This window comes from Chelon labrosus (genome assembly GCF_963514085.1).
Source record: "Chelon labrosus genome assembly, chromosome: 2".
Lineage (NCBI taxonomy): Eukaryota > Metazoa > Chordata > Actinopteri > Mugiliformes > Mugilidae > Chelon > Chelon labrosus.
The window spans coordinates 32,174,448-32,199,785 of NC_140338.1; the positions used below are offsets into that span (position 1 = coordinate 32,174,448).

At 40.2% G+C, this 25,338-nt stretch overlaps 1 protein-coding gene across 1 annotated transcript in view; it reads right to left on the bottom strand.

The window, feature by feature from the left end:
• Positions 1–25,338, bottom strand: part of LOC311508634 (alpha-1,6-mannosylglycoprotein 6-beta-N-acetylglucosaminyltransferase B-like) — a 110,458-nt gene that overhangs the window by 11,377 nt on the left and 73,743 nt on the right. The window contains exons 9-15 of the mRNA XM_084573493.1: positions 16,980–17,111; positions 9,153–9,286; positions 8,082–8,212; positions 5,527–5,682; positions 5,210–5,356; positions 4,957–5,073; positions 1,010–1,084 (exon numbers count right to left, since the gene is read on the bottom strand). Coding sequence (XP_084429619.1) covers positions 1,010–1,084; positions 4,957–5,073; positions 5,210–5,356; positions 5,527–5,682; positions 8,082–8,212; positions 9,153–9,286; positions 16,980–17,111 — 892 coding nt within the window. The remainder of the gene's footprint in view (positions 1–1,009; positions 1,085–4,956; positions 5,074–5,209; positions 5,357–5,526; positions 5,683–8,081; positions 8,213–9,152; positions 9,287–16,979; positions 17,112–25,338) is intronic.

Here is a 25,338-nt window from a genome sequence, read left to right on the forward strand (position 1 = left end):
TTTGAAACTAAATGAATGTTTTTTTTCTGTTTCTTGAAGGTTATCAACCTATTCTATTTTGTTTTATTATCTTCAAATCCATCATTTATTCAACTGAAAACTGAAAACTCAACCTGTCGTTAAGAAAATAAATGGAAAATAAGAAGAATTGAGTTGTCCTTTGCATCTCTTGAAGATTGATCAAGCAGTTTTTCAAGTTTGGGCAGAGTTGTGGTCACAAAAACACACAGAACTTGACAGTACTGTACATGTTTAATCCAGTTGAGGGTGGAGCTTGTCCCCTAATACAAAGGTCTTCAACAGGAGATCCACCACCCCTAGGGAGTGCACTGAGGTATTGCAGCAGGTTGTGAAATTTTAGACAATTTTTCTTGTTCAGACACAATCTTATTGATCAATGTTAAAAGGAAACAAGTGAGGGGCTGGTTAATACTTTGTGGGTTTCTAGAAAACACTATGTGCATTAAACATCTTTTGGAAGCTTTTAAATCTAAACTGACTATGATTGTAGTTTAACTTTGCCCTGTTTCTGTGTCCAAACCAGCTGCAAGTTAGGAGGAGAGAACAAAAGTTGTTGAGAGACCTTCTGCAGTTTGTCTGACATCTAGTGTGGGATTTAAAAAACCCCAAAAAACTTCATCCCAATTCTCCATCGTCATCATTATCTTCGCACTTCTTGCTCCTTACTCATCCCTCCTCATTAGTGTCAGAGGACCTTCTGCTTTACAGCTGGAGGCCGGATATGTGCCTCGTAATGAGAGTTAGCATGTAGATTAATCATGAGTCCACATACGTGGAGTACACACACACGCATGCATACGCACACACGCACAACATACACAATGTTCTGGGTGTTGCACGCACAAAGTCATAAAATATTGAGCAGGGCAGGGAGTTTGAGAGCTTCTCAAAAGAGCGTATCTATGAGAGTAAGGGAGGACTGGGTAAAAGAGAGAATTTTTGTCCAACACTATGTATACATTTGTAGTGAAATGGACTGGACCCTTACCTGATGCTGAATGTAGGCATGCACTCTCTCCAGCATCCCCTCACAGGTGTATTCGTAAGGCAGGTACGGCTCAACCTGAAAAGCACACACACGCACGCACAGTCCCCAGCCCATTATTATTGTCACATTTTACCCACATTAAAGTGTACTTTTTTTTTCACTTTTGCTTCATTGTTCGCATTAATTGCAGTAAATTGTCTCCTCTTCTTGTTAATTTCAGCAGATGAATGTTTCTATTGTGAGGTATCTGCGAGGCCTAATCACAGTATGTCACCGCCTGGAAACTCATTAGGCGTTATTTGCATACCAATAGATCACCCCCTGCTGTGATGTGCTGCAGTTATAACTAAAACAGACTTTTGATTGGCCTAATTAGAGATGAGCTGGAAACACCATATATCTTCTGTGTTTCTAGCTAATAACAACATGTCAAATATACCCTAACAGACTGACACAAAACCGAATGGATGTAAAATGAATGAAAAAAAATAAAAGAATTAGCTAACCTAATAAACTGCTTAATATATGGAGTATAGAGAATGAGCTACCTCAAAGGTTTAGCATCTTTTGCTAATCTCAAAGGTCAGTATCCACTGATTGTTGTAAATTTCAGGAACAGTAAATTTTGTTCTGTTCTGCTACACAATATTAAAACCTAGGTACAATTATACTGTATTGCACTCTCTCTCTCTCTCTCACACATAAATGCCTCTTTCTTCTACTTCTCTGATATCCCAAATAAGCCATGCTGTACAAAGACGTCCATTCAAGCGAGTGCAAATACTTTTCTGCACTTCAGAGAAATTGAAGTGGCTTATCTTTACACCCTGATCCAAAAGACCTGCCTTTGTAAATGATACGTGACTCACTAAATTGCATTTCCAATCTAAAATCAAAGCAGTCTAATGTTCGACCATGTGTGAAATCAGACTTGCCCATTTCAGTCGGAAACCACAGGGAGGAAAGTATGCAGGGATGATGCAATTTAGAAAGTCATACACACCGTAAATTTGATCAAAGCCTCATGTTAATCTCCTATATAGGCTGGAGAAGAAAGTAAACATTTGGACAGGAAGGACAGACACACAAGCTCCCTGCAAAGACGATCTCTGTCCACAGGTCTTTTTATCCCTTTCCTCGTTTAGCTTTACTTCACCAGACAAGGTGACTTGGAGCACATTCTCATTTGCAGGCGTAGCCTGTAAAATTTACAGTTGGAGCTTTTACAGTGCTGTTGGCAACAGTGGCGGCAAGCAGCAGGGGTGTGTCGAAGTGTAGCAAAAGAATGGCCTCTGTGTAAAAAGGGTGTGTCGGATACATGTTTGAGTGGGAGTCATGTGGGTGTAGGGATGCATTTCAGTTGGGCTAACTGAGCTACCTCAAAAGGATCTTTTGCTAATCTTAAAAGTAGACCTTTCCACTGATAGTTGTCAATTTCTTTTTTGATACATGACATTAAAACTTAAATAGGGTTATGCTCTCTCTGTCTCTCTCATCTCAGACGTACAAAAGCTTGTCGACCTGTCCAGGGTGTACATCGGCTCTTGTCCAATGACAGCTGGGATAGGCTCCAGCCCCCCCGCGACTCTCCAGAGGACAAGCGGTCACCGAAGATAAATGAATGAATGAATTTCCTGTCCATCAGTCACAGGCCACTTCTGCAGGCTTCTCCATGTTTCGTTTTATTTAGCTGCTTTCCAAAAGTATTCTTCCTGTTATTACTTGATTTGGATTTTACAAGAAATATGATAAACATTTGAAATTTCTTCTAATGAAAGAAAAGAAAAATACAAAAACAGAAAAAGAAGGTGACAGGATTTATTGAACATTGAGGACATGTCAGTCAGCCAGAGATTGCTTCGTCTTGCATGACTGAGCATGAGCTTCCTCTGACGTGCACATACACACAGTAGTGTGTAAGTTTCCACTGTATGTTGTGTGTGTATGTTTTAGCGTGTCTTGAAGTCAACGGCTGTAATGTGAAGGTAAGGTTCTGGCTGCTGATATGCCTGATCTGCGCAATTTCAGTATCTGAGCTCAGAATATTAACTGACTCTCTCTCATCTCTTTGTGCGGTGTGTGCGTGTTTGCTGCAGCCATGTGCCTCCAGTGAAGGGTGAAGTGGTCTATCAACTCTTTCTCAGTGGTCTGTCGGTGCAGATGGAGACAACGCAGTTAGTCAGTGTTGCTGAACTGTAGCTTGTCTGACAACGCAGAGAAGAGGAAGAGATAAGGACAGCCACACACATGCACGCACGCACAAACGCACACACGCATGAACGCACGCACGCACACACAGCCAACACTAACAGTACAGATTTTACCCTTTGCCTAATCTCCATACACAATACCTCTAATCTGCTTAAGGCACAAACTATTACAGAAAGTTTGAAGGATCACACCGGCAGCTGTGTCCTTGTTGCACAGAATCCTTTGGTTAAGCTTGTGAATTTGCAGGAATGGAGCATTACAGTGGTTCGTTAGGTACAAATTATGAAATACAACATTGAATTTCCTATAAAAAATTTGAAAAAGTTATGCATGATTTATCTAATCGCAAATCGTAGTCCGAAATGCAAGGATGCAGACTGGACACATAACAGACAACCACGGTTTACCTGTTAGTAATAGCAGAGGAGCACTGCACTCTGCACAGACATACTGGATGATAGCGATGCGAGGGCCCGTGACCCACAGGTCGGCTGTGTTCCGGTGAGTTTAATAGAAAATATGACTGGATCAGGCGGGTAAAGTCAAAAAGTGACAAAGCCGTGTTGTGACTAAGTTATAAACAACTTACACAATCGTGCGCTCAATAGGCCAGGCTGTGATGACTAGTCCACCTTCCACCTTCTCTTCCCTGTCACCCTCACACACACACACGCACAAGGTCATTTTCTGTCCTGCCTTTAATAAGCTGCATTACTATAAAGTAACCTACATCTTTCTGAGTACAGTGTATACTGAAAAACATGAGAAAACCTGCCTGGAACTGATTCTACTGCATAAAAGCTCATGGCACAACTAATTACTTTAATAAACACAAAAAAATAAAAGAAGACAACAAAAATAGCTGGATATAATGGAGTATTGAGAAGAGTCAGGGTCATGGCTAAGGTGTCCTGTAAGTCCTGCAGGTCGGTTTGGGTATTAAGAAAAACTTTGGCCCATGTATCTGGCTGAGACAATGCTTTGTCTTGACATTTAAAGCTCTGGCCACAACAGTGATCCGCAGCTTAATCTCTCTGTTAAAGTGTCAGTTTCATGAACTCGACGCACCAGCAGCTTTTTCTATCAATATAATATTCTAATTTATCTAAACATTGATTGTTGATGTAAAATGTGACTTTTGTTTTTAGCATAGTGGAAAATGTGCTTGCAACTTGGTCTTTGGCATTAATGAGAACAGAAGGTTCTCGTAGCCTTGTAGATGTTTGGTCAGTTTAGACCCCAAACTCACTCCTTCCTCCTTTTGGTGATTTTTGGAAAGATGGAAACTACCTGGCTGACTCCTTAATTAACCTCTCCCACACTGTTGGCAGTATCTAGCAGCAGCCCAAATTTCCTTTGTGGTATAGTTGAACACTCTGGACCATCAGTCAGCTACCCACACACTGGCAAGTTCATTTTAGAGGACTCCACAGTGGCAAAGCTACTGCGCTGTTGTATCAAAGTTTAAAAACCATTTGTCAAGCTCACAGCAGGTCTGGTACTTTATCACAACTTCCTTGTTGCAAAGGGAGCAAAAAAATAAATAAATAAATAAACCCCTTTAAATCCAAACAATAACATCTGCTATGTATATGTCTTTGCATATCCATCTAAGACAAAAATGGTTGTCATTCTTTATGTAAAAGAGAAACTTATACTCTGGACAACAACGACGGTTTCATTCAAGTGGCTTTCTGTAATTAAAGTTTCTTGTCTCTGAGAGTTTGTGTGAGTACCTTTGTCCTAATGATTTCCCTGATAGCAGAGTCAAACTCCAGGGAGTTGTTGTAGTCCACTGTCATGACATGAGGTCTACCGATGTGCTGCTCTGCATACGGGTGCTGGGAGAAAACCTGCAAAAAAAAAACATTTTATATGTGGGCTACATCTAATGTTTGAGCATGTTCATTAAAAGGACCTGCTGATTTCCACGTTATTGGATACATAGCAAAAATATTATTTGCTATGTTAAAAACATAGCAAACCTACCTCTCGAGATGTGGGTTTGCCTCTGAAAAACTCATGATTTAGTGAGCTGTGGGGTGGGTTGAACTTGGGCTGCAGGAAAATGCAACCATTGGCTATTGCTTCAAGAGGGGCTGGGCCTTCGTAAGGGAAACCAAAACCAATGAAGAGCTACAAAAAACAAAAAAACATGAATGTTATTCTGTATTTTTCAAATGAACATCTCCAAGTTTTAGAACAGTAGCGAATTGTGGGGCTATGCCAAAAATGAGTAACTGATTTAAAAAGAGTTTTGGGCAGAGGAAATATGTGTGGAGATAACGTTTTCTCCAGTCTCTTGCCTTTGCCTTGCGCAGCAGTTGCTGCAGCTCATGCTGGGGCAGGAGGCCATGGTTCTTCACAAAAGCTGGAACCTCTGGAGGTCTCTGAGTTTCATAGTACACTGTGCCGTGGACTTCCATGTACCTGTGGAGAATCTGCAAGAAACCCTCCTTACCCTGCTGACAGAAGGGACAAACACAGGTTGGTGATGGAGAGGGTGAGGGGTGAAAGGCAGGAGGGCGTATGGAAAAAGTCACAAGATAACAGCTTGAAGAATATGATTAAAGATTTTGTTTATAGCTCAGTGAGTCTGTTGTGTCTCTCTCCTTTGGGTGAGGGGTCTGAGAGTGTAGCTGTCAGCTATATTATTATATGTGTATCACTAAACATCTCCAACTATATATATTATGGTGGATGCATCTTAAAAAACTTTTACACCTTTTACTTGTGACAACAACTTCAAATTAACAAGCCACTTGACTGAGAAGGGAACCATTTACAAGAAAAGTAGCTGTCTTTGTTTCAACTTTGTATGAGATATATCATAAATATATCATAACCTGGTTAGTTCACAGACATAACAACATCAATGTGTAATCAAGACATCATTCAGATGGAAGCAGCAGTTTAACAAACCAATGATCTTGTTTTTCTCACTGAAATGTTTCTGTTCTGAATTCTGACAAGTTAACAAATAACAAGTAGTTTCAACTCATGAATATTTCCTATACCACTGACAAACGGTAATTTATGTGTGCAAAGCAATCTGACAACATAAGGACACATATTACTTTAGATATGGTGCATTTGTATGTGTTAGGAGTCAGTGTAGTGTGTATATTTTTATATTATACCAGACTATAGCGCATAGTCTGTTTAAAGATTATGAACCAAGTTATAGCATGGAAAGCAAAAAATATGATCCATCCACAAAACCAACAGGCTATTTACTAAAAGAAGAGAAAAATAAAATGTCATCAAACTCTCCAGTGCAATGTTCACCAAGAAAGTAGCTCTTTGACTAAATGATTTTTCTGGGGTGTGCATGGGTGGGATGTTTGATACACCAATACTTGTGCTTTTTCACAGCTGTGCATACATCTCTGCTTCTCCTCCCAGTGAATATAGGAATTAAATTCTGTGGCTAAGAAAGCCAGTGGTTCAAGACTTTCAAGTCAAGGTTGAGTCCAATAACTGGGAGAACAAAAAACAACTAGCATCGGTTAACAACCAATGCTTAATCACGTGAATGGAGCTTAACCCTGACTAGTATGGAGCAGACGGTCGGAGTTAAGCAGCTTACTGTATCCCTCTGCTACGCTGTGGCCCCCCCACAGAGCCGTAATTGGAGGCTGTAGCAATCGATAGTTTCCTCTGTGAGGATTTTCCCAGCCAATTAGGAGATTAGCTCAAGCGCTAAGTGTAGCAGACAACGACAATAAATTAATGAGAGAAACACAGGCGTGAAAGAGTGCAGATTCCATAACCTGTACTTCTCTCTCTCACTTTGTGTATGTGTGTCCAAGCTAAGTGTTTCTATGTGCATTAGATTAGGACTGGTAATAATTTTGTTCTGCTGTGCTGGGTTTTGTCCCTCACCTCATTTCCTCGAATGCAGATTTGAAAAATGGTTTGGCCTACATTAACATGTTCATTTCTGTTTTGTTTAATGTCAAGGGACACAAAATAATGTTTGCTAAGCACCACCCACTTTAGTCTTAATCGTGTTCCATTGTACAGGAAGCAGATAGTACTGCACGTATCATAAGGTTAGTATGAAATCAGACTTATGTAGTTTATTGGGTAGTTGCTGTAGATATTGCCAGGAAATGTTGTAAAGAGAGCAGGGTAATGACATGCAGCAAAGTTCCAGCTGGTCAGACCATTTGTATAAAAAAATTGTGTGATTTTTATTTTAGTTCTTTAGCTCAGACTTACTTATATTTTTAGGTTACGTGTTGGCTGGGCAATGGACATGAAATGAGTATTCAGTGAAAATAACAGGCTCTTACCTGAAGCTAATGAGCATCCATGCAGGGCATCCAGATACAAGGGTCCAGCATAAAAAGAAAGAAAGACACAAACAAAGAAAAGTAAATCCAGACAGAACTGTAGCAAAACAACACTGCAACAATGGGTGAAAACAAACAGAAATAACACAAAAAAACTTCCCATTATTCTGTACTTTGATAACCCCCTCATCAGCCTTTAGCTGATCTCTTTCACAAGCACAAGTAACAAATATAAAGGAATCCAGGGAACAGTACGAACAGACAGTACAAAGTAATGGCTGTGCCCTTCCTCATTATGCAGATGAACAAACAGACAGCTTTTGTAGGGAAAACTGCCTGTAAATCAAAGCTGTACATTTGCGTATACAGAACAGTATGAACCAGAACGGTACTGATGCATACAGATTTTTTTAAAAGACTGTTTTCTGTTTGTTGTGGCCATTTTTGTAGAGAGAAAACAGCCTCTGCCAAAGCAGGGTTCTGTTCATACACATGCGCTGTAGCACCGACTAAGTGTTTTGTTTTTCTTCTTTTTTTGTGCGTGTGTGAATGATCATTTGTACCTTCCACATGCTGGCCTCTTTCCCGTACACTACAGCCATGTTGTTGACTTTGTTCTGCTGGATGCTCCTCTTCTCCGTCTCGTTCAGCTCCTCCGAAACGAAGCCCATGAATGAGTTGTCTGGTGTGTGAGCTGAACGTTTGTGTGCAAGTGTGTTAGCGGTAAGAAAATGTAGGGTAGTCGTAAGTGGAGGGGAAACCGTACACAAAGAGAGAAGAAGGGGGAAAAGAGAATGTTTTACTGTTAGTGAGAAAACGAGAGAATGAGAGAAAATACGGAAAAGGAGCACCGAATCCTTCTGTGCAGCAGTTCAATGGGCTCAGTCAGCATTATTGCCTCTCTAAGTGTTATAAATAGTGTCTGTCATCAAGCCAGCTGTTGTTGGATACGCACATCTGAGATGATTAAGACAGGGATTTATATACTGTACTTGCTCTGAGTTCAGGTATTTTACATGATCAAAGCCAACTATGAGCTCACTGCTATTTACTCTTGTAAAAATAATCTTTCCAAAACAATGTCACAGTTATAGCCAATTTAGATTTTTTACAGTGTACATGCTCATGTGTTGAAGAACAGTGATAAGAGAGCTCCCACTGCTCTAATGCCTGTATGAAGTGGTTGATAAAGGTAGAGGCAGTCATAATAGCTTGGGCCAGAGTGAAATGTGGCACTGTCTGAACTGAATGTGAGAACAGAACAGAGTTGACTAGTCAGTGTTTGAGTCAGGAAGTGAGGAGACAGACAGCAACAAGGGCTTTGAGGAAGAAGATCAGACATATTGTGAAGCACATAACAGAACAGGCACAACTTGAAGGGATGCTAGAAGATGTGCTGAAAATAGCTGTGTTAAACACCTTGCTCCAAATTAATGGGAACAAGCAGCCAGACCTGTCAAAGGAAGTGAAATGATTGTCAGCTTATGACAGGTCTGTGTGTGTATGCACATGTATGAATGTTCTGAAGGCACAGAATACTAATTCTATGACTGAGGGAGTATTCTACACATAAAAAATAATTATTAACCAATATGACAAATATGAACAACTGAAGTAAGCAAATTTGTTCTTACGGAACATGGTCATGTACTGCCTGGCGTTGAGGTTCCAGTAGCCCCAGTTGGTCCGGTAGCCATGCAGGGTTGCATACTCCTCATGATTGTAAGCTGGCTCTGTCCCGAATGTGTCAATCACTCGAATATGACATCTGTAAAGGCACAGCACAACCCCAAGGATTAGTTCAAGTTAATTATCTATCTATCTATCTATCTATCATCTATCTATCTATCTATCTATCTATCTATGTATTTGACTCGCAGTTGACTCACAGTTATGTAGACATCCCATTCTCTACACACAGCAATGCCCCCTCAGGTGTTGTGTTGACAAATTTGGCCAAACTGAAATGTTGGTAAATTTACTCAGAACTGAGAGCTCAAAATGAACAGAAGGTTCAGTACAAACTTGTTCCACTCTGTCCCGTTTATAAACCTGGTCTTGTCTGGTATAAACCGTTCTGTGTTGTCAGCTTTGACAAAAAAATTAACGACTGATACTACTAATACTGCAGAATGGTACCCGGAATAAATCTAGATATACAGATTGACTGATTAGATTGTCCAAATAAACGTATTTTAAAAAGAGAGAATACAGGTTAAAGATAAACAAAACTGTGCTGTTGAATAAAATGTACACTGTACAGTGACTATACTGCATATGCATGTAGGTCAAGAATCCCTGGTGGAAAGTTATACAATATTTACTGTACAGACACAAAATGCAAACTTAGCAACAGGTGCTTTTGAAACACTGGGACCTTTTCATAGTTCCTATAAGTGTTTGAGATAATACCTCCTTTTTCTTGCATGTCTGCCCTACATTATAGTTCTAAAACAACTTTGGAAGTATGTTCATCATCTTCTTAAAGTTAGCTTTACAAAACTGAGAAATGGACAAAGACTGAAGTCCAAGCTTTTTCAGGACTCTACATATGCGGCATTGTTGTATGTTATCAGACAGGATTAAGCAATGTTGTTATACGGACCATCAGCCAGCTGTTACATCCTTTTATTGTTCCTACTGGCTTTGCAAATGCAAAAAGCCTTAAAGGTGCAGATACAGCCACTTAGTATTACCAGCCCCAGCCAGATTCACTCTGGCTGCAGGTTGGCTGACACCAAGCCTCCAGCCAATATTCAGTCAGACCCCTTCTCCTGGGGCTTAACTAGAGTGAAAACGGCCACTCATTAAATTGCAGTGTATCACCCAGTGATGGCGCAATCTTCAAATTGACAGCTCACAGTACAGTGCTGGACTTCTCCAGATTTACAGAAGTTTCTATAACTTCAGTACTGTTTGGCGCCAACCTTGCTCTTAGTACTTATAAATTACATATATTTAACAGCCATAACCTTGATATTACCATCATATATTCTACTGTATTGGCCTATTATTCAGGGTTTGAGTCGTGTGGGAGCTGAGAGGCCTTCAAAGCACTAAAGGCATACATCATTAGTGGGTGTCACTAAAAAAGTGGTATTATTATTATTATTATTCATGCAATACTCTGGAGTTCTCCAAGGTAGGCAGTTACTTTCAGAAAGTCCATAGAATTGTTTGATTCAAAAGCATCTGTATAGCACAACAACAGACTCATATCTGCAGGTTTGTCAAGGGCGAAAAAAGAGTTAACAATGGAGGAGCAGCCAGCAGTGTGGGAGGTCTGACACGAGAATGGAAAAAAATCAAAAAATCATCCAAACAAACACTTGTGTTTGATGTTTTGAGGTTGGAGATGAGATAGGACACTGATAGGTGAATGCTTCACAGCACAGCACTAAAGCACAACTGTGGTTCATAACAGAATAATTCAGACACACACATACACAACTCAATGTGCCCTTGTCTGTACCGGTGACCATGGTCAGTCTGGACAATATGTGAGCTCAGTGGGATTAGCAAGAGCTAAAGGTGGCAGAGTTCACTTCCTCAGCTCTCAGACTCTTTCCCGGCTGATAACTGTGTGTGTTAGTGTGTGTGTGTGTCTGTGTGAGTGTGTAAAAGAGAAAGAGCCTGTCCAATAAAAACATTCTTAGCATCTGAAGAGCACTTAAAGTCTAATGCCTCTGCAGGCCTTATTAAAAAAACTGTTCACTGTTTGCAGACACACCACTACATGGTGGCTCTGTTTTCACATTCTAATATGTTTAGATACCACAATGCCATCAATGCATTAACCTTCTGATGAGACCACTGTTGTCTATAGTTTGTGATTTTCCAAATAATTCAGAAACTGCAGCAACCTTACTGCCAAGGCCTTCAACTCTCGTGTGACCATTGCTTTTTACTTTTTCTTAGCAGCCTCTTGACATTCCTCTAATCAAACAACATTTTCAACCATGTTCCTAACTCCACTGAACACGTTTCGCAGTGGCTTTGTTTTATGGTCTATTAAAGTGGCTCACAGTGGAAAAATTGTTTTCCTTGACTCCTCTATGATGGATTTCTTCCTGCATAGTTGTTGAGCATTGGTGTAAATAGTGAGTTAAAAAGAAACCTGTTCATTTTTTACTCTGAAAAACCGACGCCATAATGTTCTGGGGAAATTAAACCCCTGGTTACGCAATGTAATCTTATGATCTTGTGTGTTATCAAAACAGTGATTGTTTTCTATAAACACTGGCAAGCTAATTAGTGGAATAATTGCCATCAATCTGTCAACATGGTGACCAAGACTTGGCTTATATGACGCATTCAAGTCAGAAATGATGGATGTCCAAATTTCTGTGTTTAAAATATGACTTCCCACAGCAACTTTCAGGTTTGCATTCAGGAATCTGGAGAGCAGGACGTTATCCTCTCCTTTCTGCTAGGAACACAAACTGTTTTTACCTATGAGTATATCTTCAGTCAGCACACTCCAATGAGGAAAGATTGAGGGAAAGAATGGTAATCCGTTTTTGTCTTCACCATCCATCACAATTTTGTTATCCATCTCTTCTCCTAATAACTCTTTTTAGGTGCCATTGCATTCTTTCTGGTATTTATACAGTTTCACACTTACCCTACAGCATTCTTGCAAGATTTCTGAGATCACAAGGTCATGTTACAATTCAGGCTTCAAAAAACATGCTTGTGTCTCTACCCAGTTATTGATGCTCAGTGTTGGGCACGTTACTTTTAAAAAGTAATTAATTATAGTTATTAGTTACTTCTCCCAAAAAGTAACTGAGTTAGTAACTGAATTACTCCACTATAAAAGTAACTAGTTACCATGGAAAGTAACTATTGCGTTACTTTAAAAAAAAAAAATATATGTTTAAATGCGTCTATCCAAAAAAGTCCAGTCCAGTAGGAGTTGCTACGTATATGAATACAATTGAATTGAAATGATCAATGAAATGACAAGGAACGAGGAACCAATCACAATTTAAGGCATGTTTTAGGTGTGACGGTGTTTTCTATCTTTCTGCTGAAAACAACTGCAACTACATGCACTGACTGATTGCAGATGCAATGCACTGCTGATTCAACAGCTTCAGAGGCTAGCAGATTGTTGTGTTTATCCTCTGATAGATGGCGCTAGACAGATGGTTTGTCCACCACCCGAGTATTATTTGAAATGGCCTTTTAGTGACAGTTTCCTATGACACCTTCTAAAACAATTTTGGGTAGCAAACCATCTGGTGTGTCAGGACCTTTGAGCATGAAAGAATACCCTTCGGGCATTTCATTCTTGTTAGAGACAAGGTGAAACAGTCTTGGATATTTGTGTAAATTATTTTAGAGTTACTTAAGAATTCCAGAGCCCAACACCAAAGTGATCATTATATGCCTTAGATAGGAACTTCTCAACAAGCAAGAAGGACTCAAAAAACTTCCAAGTTTTCAGAATATGTCTATTTGTAAAGGGTCAGAGAAAGCAGACAATGATTTATTATTAATAAACGTTATTTTCCCTTGTCTCTTCACTGTCTTCCTTCCACCCCCTCTCCAACCTGCACCATCACATATCACCAGTTATAAAACTGTGAAAATGTTTCTGCCACCAGATAAGAGGTCCCGAAGGGAGGGGAAAAAGTGGAAGAAGAGGGGATAAGTGGAGAAGTAGCTGAGCTGAATATCTATCTGGAGATCAGAGTACGGGGCTAATCTCGGTTAAACGGCAGCTCAGCAAGACTCAACAGTCCTCTGGAGTGAGGGGAATGTGACAGGGTGGCACTTTGTCACCTGCAGTCTTGGGATGCAAATAAGTTCGAAGACCTGGAATTCAGTGGACAATGGCATCACTTGACCTAATTCAATAAGCAATTTAGAAATAAATACAACAATTCCTCTAGCAGCGAGCTGGTACGACAGCAAACAACTGAGAAAACAAAGGATTCATAAGGTAGCATATGACAGATGTAATGAGCTTCCTCAAAATGTTCTCCAATCTTTAACAGCATGACGAGTACTCTTCCTGAGTAAATATGATGTAATAGTGAGAAAGTGTCACGCTCCATATACATGTGTGAATATAATTTGCTGTTAGTAGTTAGTTGGCAGCACTGGATGAACATCCCAGTTATTGTAAAGCACCTATTACAAAGCCGATGCCAAACATGTACGAGCACAGCGGCTGTTCCTGAGCTGATACCGCATTGTGTTTGTTGACAATTGCGTCCAGGAAAGTGCTGGGATCCGTTACAGCTCTCAGATTCACAATGCAGCACCACACCACACCACACCACACATACAGCCCCACGTAGCTCCATTTCAAATACAAATCCTTTCAAAAACTTTCGGTTGGTTCATTGTCTGATTTAATTTGTTACTTAGCTCACTGTCAACAAACCATTCAACACACATTTGCCCATGCCAGTACACCACTCCCCAACACAGCGATAACGTGAGATGCAAGATATTCATTTACTGCATGAGTGAAAGCATAGTGCTGCAGAGCCATTGGCTGATTGTGCCAGTTCAATGCGGTCAACACTGAAGCCTCTGTCCTGACTCCTTTTCTTTTTCTCGCTCTGTTTCTCTCTGCTCCTCTTGTTTGTTTAAGTGTAGAGAAAAAAAACTGTTACAGCCTAATAGACAGAGGATGATGCTTCATGCAGAATTTCACTGTTTCACTTTCCTCTTTGAAAACCATAAGATTAATTAAATATTGAAATTCAATATTAGATTATTGATTTTATTTGGTTATTATTTAACCTCAACAGGTTTAAAAGACATTACAGAAGTCTGTTTTTAACTATGGGATGCATTCATTGTATTTAAATCAGCGATATATAGTTAGCATGTGCTACGTGCAGTTTTTCATTGTTTGTGTACATGTTATCATTCATAGCTTAATCTTTTCTTTCAAAGCACAGTGGTATGCACAATCTTCAATCTTCATTTATCCTCCATTATTGGTACAAGATGTTTTTTTTTTTGTTTATTTGTTGTGTTTGTCGGAGGCCTTCCCCTGGAGATCTCCTCCGATCTGTCGCTATCAGAGCCGTAAATTTAGCATGCAGAGGGAATCAATAGGATAGTCCTATTATCAGATGAGCGGGTGTGACTATCTCCTTTGAGTTTTCAGCATCTTTAACGGCAGTACACATCACATGCACGCCCTCTCATACACACACACACACACACACACATGCATGTACACAGTGGACAGGACAGCACCGTGTTGTTTAGGCATAATAAATGAATGTGGATATTGGTGGGAGCATAAAACAAAAGTAATTAAAGGGAGCTGAAGGGCCCCAAAGCTCAGAGCACTTGATTAATGATTCCTTTCAGAGCACAAGTCTCAACCAGACCAGACAAGGCGAGAGAGAGAGAGAGAGCGAGAGGGAGAGAGAGAGGTGAGTATGTACTGAATGTCACTGACCTACTGTGAAACTCTGGGGGATTGTGGAATTGGTGGGTTAAGATGAATACATGAGGCAGTGAAGCACGGAAGGGAATTGGAGAACGGTAACAGGAAATGTAGTTTTCTTGCCTTACATTAATACAAATGAATGAGTGTATGTTACATATCATATTTCAGACTGTAAATCTGGATGAAATCTTTGAAGCTTTTAACAAATGTTCACCTGAGTCCACAAAGACTTTAATGTCCCGGACATTCTTCTTCATATATGTCTAATCACTAAAAAGTGAAAGTGAGGATGGATGTTCCTCGTTCTATCTGTATTGCTGAACAGCTCAGATAGTTCTTTCACCACAGGCTTCTGGCCGCACAAAGGGCTGTCTATTACAAACACTAAAAGTCACATCTTGTTAGGGAAAGCAGAAATCAAGACTCACCGCGGTAATGACGGAGCAAAGAAGCGCTGACCTCAGCATGCAATTAGGTGCTGACTGCTGGGTGGCTGTCTGGTGGAAATGTGGGATTGTGTGTGCGTGAGTCGTGAGAAAGAGCGAGACGGCAAAACAGGTTGGCTGGTGGGAAAAAAGCTCCCCAGTCCACCAGTAATGCATTTTACTCGCTCATAATTGGATTTTAAAAATACATGGAGAGTTCCTTTATATGTGGTGTCAAGATGACACCAGACATTTTTCTCCTCCTCTTTTTTGTAGCATCTCTCTTTCTCTGTTCTCCTTTTTCGTCATCTCTGCAACACACCCTCTCTGTTTCATCTATCTTTACTCTTCCGTCTTTCTCTTCCAATTTCAGTCAGCCTCCCACTCACATAGGCCATCTCCTCTTTTATCTTTCATTGCTCCTTCTTTATGCTGGGAGGAACAACACGGAAAGCAAAATGTCAATTGCGGTCATCACGAACAGGGGGTAGACAATTCATTGGACCAGGAAACATGAGAGTGGGACAGAGGGGGGTGGCTTCAAGCTGTTTTTAATGGGCTGGAGAGGACGAGTTTGAAGTCAAACCTCTAGTCTTATTTGTTTCTTAGGCAAAAACATGAAAGACCTCTGAAGATAATGGGGGTTCATGTTGCTGTTCTCTGCAGGGATGTGAAAAGATTTTTTCTTTTTTTGTTTTTTAAATGCACTGTGGCACCTTAAATTCTTGTTTTGGGTATTACGTTATGTTTTGTTGCCTTGGTCTCACGACTGTCATGGCCTAGTTTCCAAGTTGTTGAATCTCTATAGCGGTGCCAAAAGCCATTAAGCACACTTTAGTAACAGCACAAAAAAAATCCTCTCAGTCTAATCTTTCTTCTTCCTCATGTGGCAGATGTCTTCTGTTTTTCTTGTCTTGTCTTCTTGTCTCATATTCTTTCTGTTTTTAACCACCTCTCTCCTGATGGCAGTGAGCCCCCCGGTGCCTTCAAACAGCAATAATAAGCAAGTGAAGCAGGGTTTGATTGGTATTTGGGGCACAGATCAGCTGACGTGTGCGGGGTGTGGTTTGTGGCCACCGTGCGTGCCTGTAGAGTAGTCAATATCTCATATGCCTCCAATCTTGTACTACATGCAGGATTTATTATTCTTGCTGTGCAGAGTAATGGTGCATGGCAGGTGGTGCAATGACAGTTAGTGCGTGTGCAGGTGGCAATGTTTCCTCACTGCAACATGTAAAATCATACATGTATGACACTTTTTTTACTGGATGGAGATAAATGGCTTGAGGGAGTGTAACTGTGTCTGCGTGCCCAACTGTTTGTTTGTGTAACTAAATGAGAGTGTGATTTTAACAAGCCGAATGAGTTACAGTCTGACATCTGGACAGAGACATGTACACCTTGTTACCAGCAACAATTAATCCATAAACACAGCCAATAAAGCTACCCGCCTGCCTGGAAAATTGCTGACACGCACCCACACAAATATACGCAGGTAAAGGGCACACACACACACACACACACACACACCCACACACACACACACACACGGGGAGAAAATGGTGACGCTGAAACTCACAGTCACACACACACAATTCACATCCACTGACTTGTGTTTCCTCAGCGAGAGTCCCATGTGCTGCTTCATCTGCTGCAGGCCGTGGTAGTCTGTGTAGATGAGGTCAAAGGGCAGCGGACCAGTGAGTGGGCAGCTGCCTCTGCCTGGGGGCACGCCGAGGAAACTGCAACACACAAATAAAACGCTCAGTTTATACAAGCAGAGAAAACATGACAGACGGAGAAGACACTGCGAGCACAGTCCACCGCTCTCCAGCCTGCATCCAAGCCTTCATTATTAACTAACACACACACGAAAAAAAGGTTTGCTTTTGCTACAGGAAAACAGACTAAGACAAGACCATATAGTAATGTTAGCTGGGTGTCAAATGTTTTCATGGGCAGGTGTAGAAGATTATCGAACCTGTGGGAGTGTTTCATATCAAAAAAGATAAAAGTCAGTTACTACCAGTTTATGTTGCTTTGAATGATCCACAGTCACACTCATTCACACTTGTTGAACTGGATCTGGTCACAATTAGTCCAGAAGTTCCTGTATTGTGTGCTAAATGATAAAGACACCAGAAAGTCCCCCTCAAGTGAAAGGTTCAGTAAGGAAGAGCTGTCCTTGTAGGTTCGGTTTCCTTTTGACTAACTTGCGAGAACATTTATTTATTTATACATTTATATCTTCATTCTTCTGCTTCCCATGCTATCAAAATCACCCCATTCTCTATTTCTACACCACCACTCTTGTCCAATGATCTATTTGCCCGCGTTCTCTGAGCCAATCAGTCAATTGTCCCTGTTCTCTAAACCCATTGCCGTTCTGTCAGTCTGCTTTCTGGCCATTGATCATGCAACCATTTCCGCTTCCTCCTAGTTGTCAAAGGTGTCTTCAGCAGAGGGCTCCATCAGCCACAGCTAACACCACCTGCTGCCCACCGACCACCACCAGCATCTATGCTGTGCCTGTCTGAACTTAAGTTGTGTGACAGCAATGGTGAATAATATAATGCCATGAAATATTCAAACACCCCTCGCTGTTTAAATCCCCGCTTGTTTTGGGAAAGACCCTTGAGTGGCACAAAGACTAAAATGTTTAGCCAGAAAGTTGAATTAAAAAGTGTGTTTGTTGATCAGATAGTGTCGCACGGGTAATGCAGAGTTCAATCAAAGTTAAGCCAGGGTGCACCGAGGAGGCCTTTGGAAAAACATAATTCAAACAAGCTGAATGAAAAGAGCTGAATCTGTAATGATCTATCTGAATTGTACCTTGCAGGAGTAACATTAGCAACAACAGAAGTTGCCATGTCAACCACTGCTGTGAAGCTGTCCAGTAGGAATGTGAGAGTATGAAATAAAGAAATAAATAAGTACAGTGTATAATCCAACGTTTCCTTGTAACTGGTGGAGGTAGAGCAGAGGACAGTATTAAACAAAAGTGTTAAACAAAAATGCGAGTGAGTCTGTTGGAAGTGTGGACAGGTTATCAATAATGTTGCACCCGTGGCTCCACTCTTGGACCGTACCGTGTAGACTCTGTTTCCAAAGTCACAAGATGGCGCTGCCTGTATCCCCTGGAAAATAGCAGGAGTTTGGCCAATGTGAGAAAGTGGGGACGCATTGCCCATATTAAAATACAGTCCATGTGTGAAACGTGTGTCCGGATCTTAACTATATAGGGGCTTGTGTTTGCGTGATATACTAGTTTAGTTGTGAGTTTCAAACATCAGCATGTCTGACTATTGATACATATAGTCCTAGTCCTTTCACTTCACAAAAGTCTACTTTAATTATTAGAAAACTTTCAAGACACACACAGCAAACCAAAGGAGACGAGAGGTATTCTGTCTGAGTGTGTGGTGTACTGTGTCGGGTTTCACATCCTTGTTTGACTCTGTTTCTAATCATTCATCGACTGTGGGCCTCTCTGCTACCGCACTGACAGACCTGCTATTGGATATTTGACCTGTGAGTGGTCTGCTTGCTCTTACTTAGCTCTTATTTCCGTGGCAGATGAGGCCAAAGGCTAATGGAGAATGTAATACGATTTGTACCCCCAGTGAATTTCATATTGCTATTCTAGTTTTACATCTACAGGAGTCTCCCTGGCTGCGCTGCTTATCCAAAAGCAGATCCAAAATTTGATAGTGGTGTTAAACAGTACTAACATGAGCTTTGCTGACAGCTGTTAACCGTGATCATACAGGAGTGAAAGCACACATATGAAAGGGCTTGATGCAGGGATTGAACGAAAAATGAAAAAGGTACTGGAGCCGTGAAGCCGCATGCTGTTGTTACATACATATATAGGTCAGGAGTGCTTAGTCTGATGTACTAAGATGAACGAGTAAACAAATGTTACTAGGTTTTTGAGGATGAACACTATATTGTCAAATTGCCTTTTCCACAACTTCGAATGAACTTTTGCACTATGAAGTAGGAAGCCCACAGATAAATCAGTTTTCCAGGTATTTATTGGCTTGTGTGACAGATTTTATTTTTAAATGCACCAGGAAATGTACAGCTTATGTTCAACCTAGGACACAACTAGCTGTTAACTAGATAGTATAAGCAACGTCATAAGAAATATTGCAACATTAATGTAACTGAAAGTGAAAGGCAGATGAAGCAATTAGATCTTTTCCTCCAGTGAAAGTATCAATAACTAACAGCAAAAGATTACAAAGGAAAGTGCTGTATTGAAAACCTTATTTAAATTAAAAAAAATAAAAATACAGAAGCATTATCAGGCAATTGTCCTACTAAAAGTTCTAAAAACGTCCTCATGTCTTTTGCATTATTCATTACTTTCATTATAACTGAGCATGCATAGAGTGATTACTTATTATGGGCTAATTTTAATCAAGGAGTACATGTCAAAGCAGAATGTAGTGTTGAAGCACTTTACGGTGGAGCTCATTTGAGCTATTTTGTATTCCTTTAAGATGTTTTATTTATAAAAATGCCTTATGCTAAAGAGTTTATCCTGTTTTCTATTGAAGCCTTCAAAAAGTAAAGGTATAAACAAGCGCAGCAAAAGTAAAACACTGCAACCAAGCAAATAGAACTTGCTTCTAAAACTAGTGTACATTATTTGTCAGAGCATTCACTGCTTTAAATTAAAAAAGTGTTTTTTAAGTGGATTTGATAATAGTTTCACAAGACTCTTACATTTTAACCAATACCATGTCACTGACTGACTGCAGGTTTTTATAATTGCAACTGTACCAGTGCCTACATCCAAGCATTTTAGAAAGTGGCAAGTTTGGAGCCCTGTAACACATGAAATAGCATGATGGGATTTCAAGTGTGCACTCTGCCTGGAATGCAGTGCCCCTAATTAGTCATATTTCCATTAGAGATACAATGCCTGCTTTCATCCTTATAGGTAATGGACAGCTCTGTTAGTTATAGAAGCCTATTCCGAGCATCCATTCAGTAAGAACCAGCCACGTTTCGGAGAGGATGTACTAAGATGAGCTTTCTACAGCTTTATTTAGACATTTAGAAGTTTTGCATCATGGAGTGGTATATATCACTGCTCAATAATAGGCTCTGTCTGTAATTAAAAGGTTCCTCGGGTTCGATAAGGATGTTATTGACGCTCTAATTTACAGTTTCATCAGGCAGAATGTACAGAGGTTTTTCCGTTTTCACTCTGGGTTGATGATGGAGCATACGGACTGAATATTCAGATGTTTTTTCATATTTAATATTTAAAGATGTGAAAGCTTAAGATGGTTTAACACAGTGATGTAAAGATGAACTGTAAAATAAAATTCGCAATTTTTATGTGCAATAACATGGTTGTTGACACTCGTGCCACAGTCATCGTTACAGCTACATGCTATATTTGCTGACTATATTTTGACAAAAAATACAGCAAATATACGAACAACATATAACCTGTTCAAAATATTTAGTGCTATTACCACATATAAAGATTAAACATGATCCATGTAAGTAAAGCGTCTCCTTTATATGAGAGTTGATTTATCTAGGAATGATACCAGTTTTGCCAGCTGTTCACAAGACTGGACTATAGACTGGAAGAATACACTATCATGTCATAAAAATTAAAAAAAAAGTAAATACACTTTATTTTAGAGGTGAGGTGTTCTGTTATTGTGTTTGAGTGTGTGTCTATGATCAGTGTATGTCAGTGTTTGTCGTGTACAGGCTGTATTTATGAATGCCTCAAGACTACAAAAACATACGATCAGGCTGAACATTATGACCACGAACAGGAGAAGTAAATACCGTTGACCATCTTGTGACAACACAATGTTGGGAAACTTTTAGACCTGGCATTCATATGGATGTTACTAAGACATGTAGCACCCACCTAGACCAGACCAGACACCCCCACCCCATAGCAATGACACTCCTTGATGGCAGCAGCCATCCAGGATGCAGGCTGACACAGGCACACACACAAAAACAGTTTAGGAACAACTCAGAAAACATGAAGAACAGCACAAGGTGTTGACCTGGCCTCCAAATTCACTAGATCCCAAACTGATCAAGTATCTGTGGGATGATCCACAGAGGCCCCTCCCCTCAACCCATAGGACCCAAAGGCCCCCACTAACAACATTCTGTTGCCAGACACCACAGGACACCCTCAGAAGGCCCATGTCCATTCTCTGATGAGTCACAACTGCTTTGAAGGCACAAGGGAGACCTACACAATATTAGGAAGGTGGTCATAATGTTATGTCTGATCTGTAGATATTACCATTGACACATGTCAACATATTAAAACATGCATGAATGACAAAAAACAAACAAAACCAACTGAGGATTCAAACATACATTGGCAATGGACATGGTGACAAACACAGACAAACATGTGTTTCTATCTTTGTGAGGACACTTCATTAGCATGATGCATTTTTTAGCCCCTTCTTCTCACCCTTTCAACAAACTGCCTAAACCTAAATCTTACCCTAACAACAACCTAGCAGTATCATTTACCCTAAAATAAAGATTTAACTACTTTTAACACTCAAAAATATGTGGGGACAAGCCAAAAGGTCCCCAAAATGTACTCACAACGTTAGTATTCCATGAAAAACAGGCCCCCACAACATCCCACACACACACAAGATGGCAGGCATCCCAGACACAATTCATGTTCCATGCAGGGCTTCATAGGAGTCCAATTACCCAAGGTTCTCTTGTCTCTTGTTTGGCATCTAATCAACAAGCTCTTCCAATGAAGACACGCATGCACAAAGATACACATAGGAACTCCAATACCGTGATGAGAACATGCAGGAGTGCAGCACATACTGGGATCAGTTCAAAGCGTACTCTGAATCTGGATAGTCTGCTTGAATTAAAGCTGTCCTACAGAAAAATAGACCTGTCATTGCAGAGTGGTTCATGCATTTGTTCATGGTGGACCACAGTTTGAAGTGTGTTGTGACACGGCCCAGTGCTCATGAAACATTTTTATCAAAGAAAAGTTCCCTCTTGACAAATACAGGCAAAATTGGAAATTCAAGGACATGTGTAGGGCATGGCAAAAGCAATTAATCAGCTTCAGCCATTAATCAAACTGAAGTGTTGAGTTTATTAGATCAGAAGACAACTCCAGTGGGCTATGCTCCCGTACATATAGAAAGTCCTGCCTCTGCTAAACATTTTTTTCTCCAAATAAAGCTGGGTGATAGAGACATACTATCAATCTTATACGATTTAAAGATTTACGTTTCACAAGTGTGTTATTAAAAGCCAACCACATAAGTTCATATTACAACTGTGACAAGATGTGTTCTCCTTCAGCCTAAGAAGTTAATCATTTTATTGGTTTCTTAATAAATTAGGACTTTAAATTCTATATTCACATACATTACATTTCAGAGTTGACGTTCCTTCCCCCTGTCCACATAAAAGCTTTGAATTCTTTGCTCATTGAATACCAATACTAATAGATAACTATTTGCTATTACTATTTGCCAGTTCTGCTCAGTGGTTTGTGGCCACTGTAGAAGGTGACGCATAGCTGTCCCATGTCAGCGTGCATGTGTGTCAATGTTGAGTCATCTGTTACAGAACAGCTACAAAACATAGGAGGTTATGTACTCTGTGTGGGTGTGTAAGGTTGTGCTGTGTTGCGTGGGTGCACAGTGATACCGGTGAATCTGGAAGGTATACGCATGTAAGGGAGAAAACAACAGGGAGATGGGGGTAAAACAAGTAAATAAATAAAGAGAGGCAAAAAGGATAAAGAAAGAGCACTGCTAATTTGTCATAGTGGTAATAGTATAGTAATAGTATAATAATATGTGGCATATATGGCATAATATAAAAGTGGTGATTTTTATGGTATGGCTATGAAGCATGGATATGTACAATGCTATAACGACACTGCTGAAGGATGTGCAAAATCTGGAGGACTTCCCATGATGCACTGTCCACAGTCGCACCATGAACATACAATTTCTTGTCTAATTTATTCTCTCTTACTGTCCACTCATTTGTGTGCTACTGCTGTAGAGCATGTAGTATGTATGCATGTATTAGCTAAGCCCAGATGGGCCCCTCATATGAGCTGGGTTCTGTTCAAGGTTTCTTCCTGTTAAAAGGGAGATTTTCTGTCACTGTCACCTCAGTGCTTGGTCTGAGGATTTCAGCCTCAGGGTTCTGCAAAGACAATCTGAATTGTTATTAACACCATTTAAATACAATTGAATTGAATTGAACTGAGCTGCACTCCGTTCTCCTTCATTTAGATCTAATCTTTTTGTCTTATTTTTATTCTTTTCAATGGGGTGAAAGCTTCTGTGGATGTTTAGCTCAGATGTACAGAAATTACTCACTAAATCACTGCATTCTGCTGCAATTTGCTTTGGTTGATACACAAACTCTCCCACCTCAGCCAGGCTGAAAATGTTTTTGTGGACTTTCAAATTAGTTTGTGTTAAAAATGCACATAAATATCGTTCAGTGGAAAGTATGAGATGGAAAGACCACTTTCAGTGGAGAATATCCTTAATGGCTACTGGGAAGTGTGACTGGTTGTGTTCACAAATAGTTATACACATTTAACATAGTTATATGTTTATTTATAGTTTAACGACATACATACATACAGATACTTACATTTCTGTTGTACTCATTTTTGTCTGTGGTGTGTGTGTGTGTGTGTGTGTGTGTGTGTGTGTGTGTCTGCCTGAGGAGCTGAAGGGCAATCTAGTCAGTGCTGTCAGCTAATGTCATCTTCACTGTCCTGGTTGACAGAGGGTGAGAAAAGGTCAGCAGTGAGAATGGGACAGTATCAGCTGAGACTGTGAGAAACATTACAGAGTGTGAATGTGTGTGTGTGTGTGTGTCTGTTCTGTCATCATTAAAAAACGTGACAAAACTGATTGATGGTCTGCATAACTGTGAGTTTTGTATTACAGTATATAGAGTAGTACAGTACATTAGGTTGTATATTCATTTTATTTTATTGACCAAAAAACTGCAGTGGAGGGTGAAAGTGAAATGCAACTTCTTATCAAAACAACTTGTGTAGCAGATCTAATCAGATAAAGTGTGTACCTGGTTGGAAATTGTGTAGATATTTATAACCGTAACTGACTATTAACGATTTCAGAGTGCAAAAAATGAATGGTGGAAAAGTCTTAGTCCTAGGTGTGATGTGATGAAAATATTGCCTTGCTGTTGCATAAGGTAACATCACAAAGTTTCTTCCATAAAATGAGCAGAGCTGAATTTGGTTGTGTTTATCACCGTGACATGATGACAAATTTGCGCAACGGCAGCTTGATCCTCTTATGTGTGGACCCTGGAGCCAGCTGTAAGCAACATAATTCTCCTGTTTTAGAGAGAAATAGTCTACTTTAGATGTCAAGAATTTCCCTCAGCGATGTGAGGGTGTATGTGTGTGTTTGTTTGCGTGTGTGTGTGTGTGCATGTGTCGGTGTCGCTAGTGTAGAATGTAAAAGAAAAACCTGCCCAAAAAATAAAAATATATATATTTTGTAAATTCTCACACACACGCGCAGTAATCATACTCTCAAACATCCATTTCCTCATTTGCCTGTGATTACACCCAGGGGATGGCAATCTGTGTGCATGTTGGCAAATTTTGTTATCACACACGAACACACACACACGCACACACGTTTATATCACCATGTTTGTGAGAACATACAATGACATAACACATTCCTTGGCATCCTACCCTGACCATCACCAATCTCATACCAAGCCCTCAAACAACCTTTTCAAGGGTCATTCCAAAGCAAAAATATCCTCACTTTCCCAAAATGTCCTCACTCTGATGGTCTAAAACTCAAACGGGTTCTCATAAAGATAGTTAAAGTAGCACACTTGCAGAAACTCTCACACACACACACACACAAATAGATACGTTCATACTGTTCACCACAA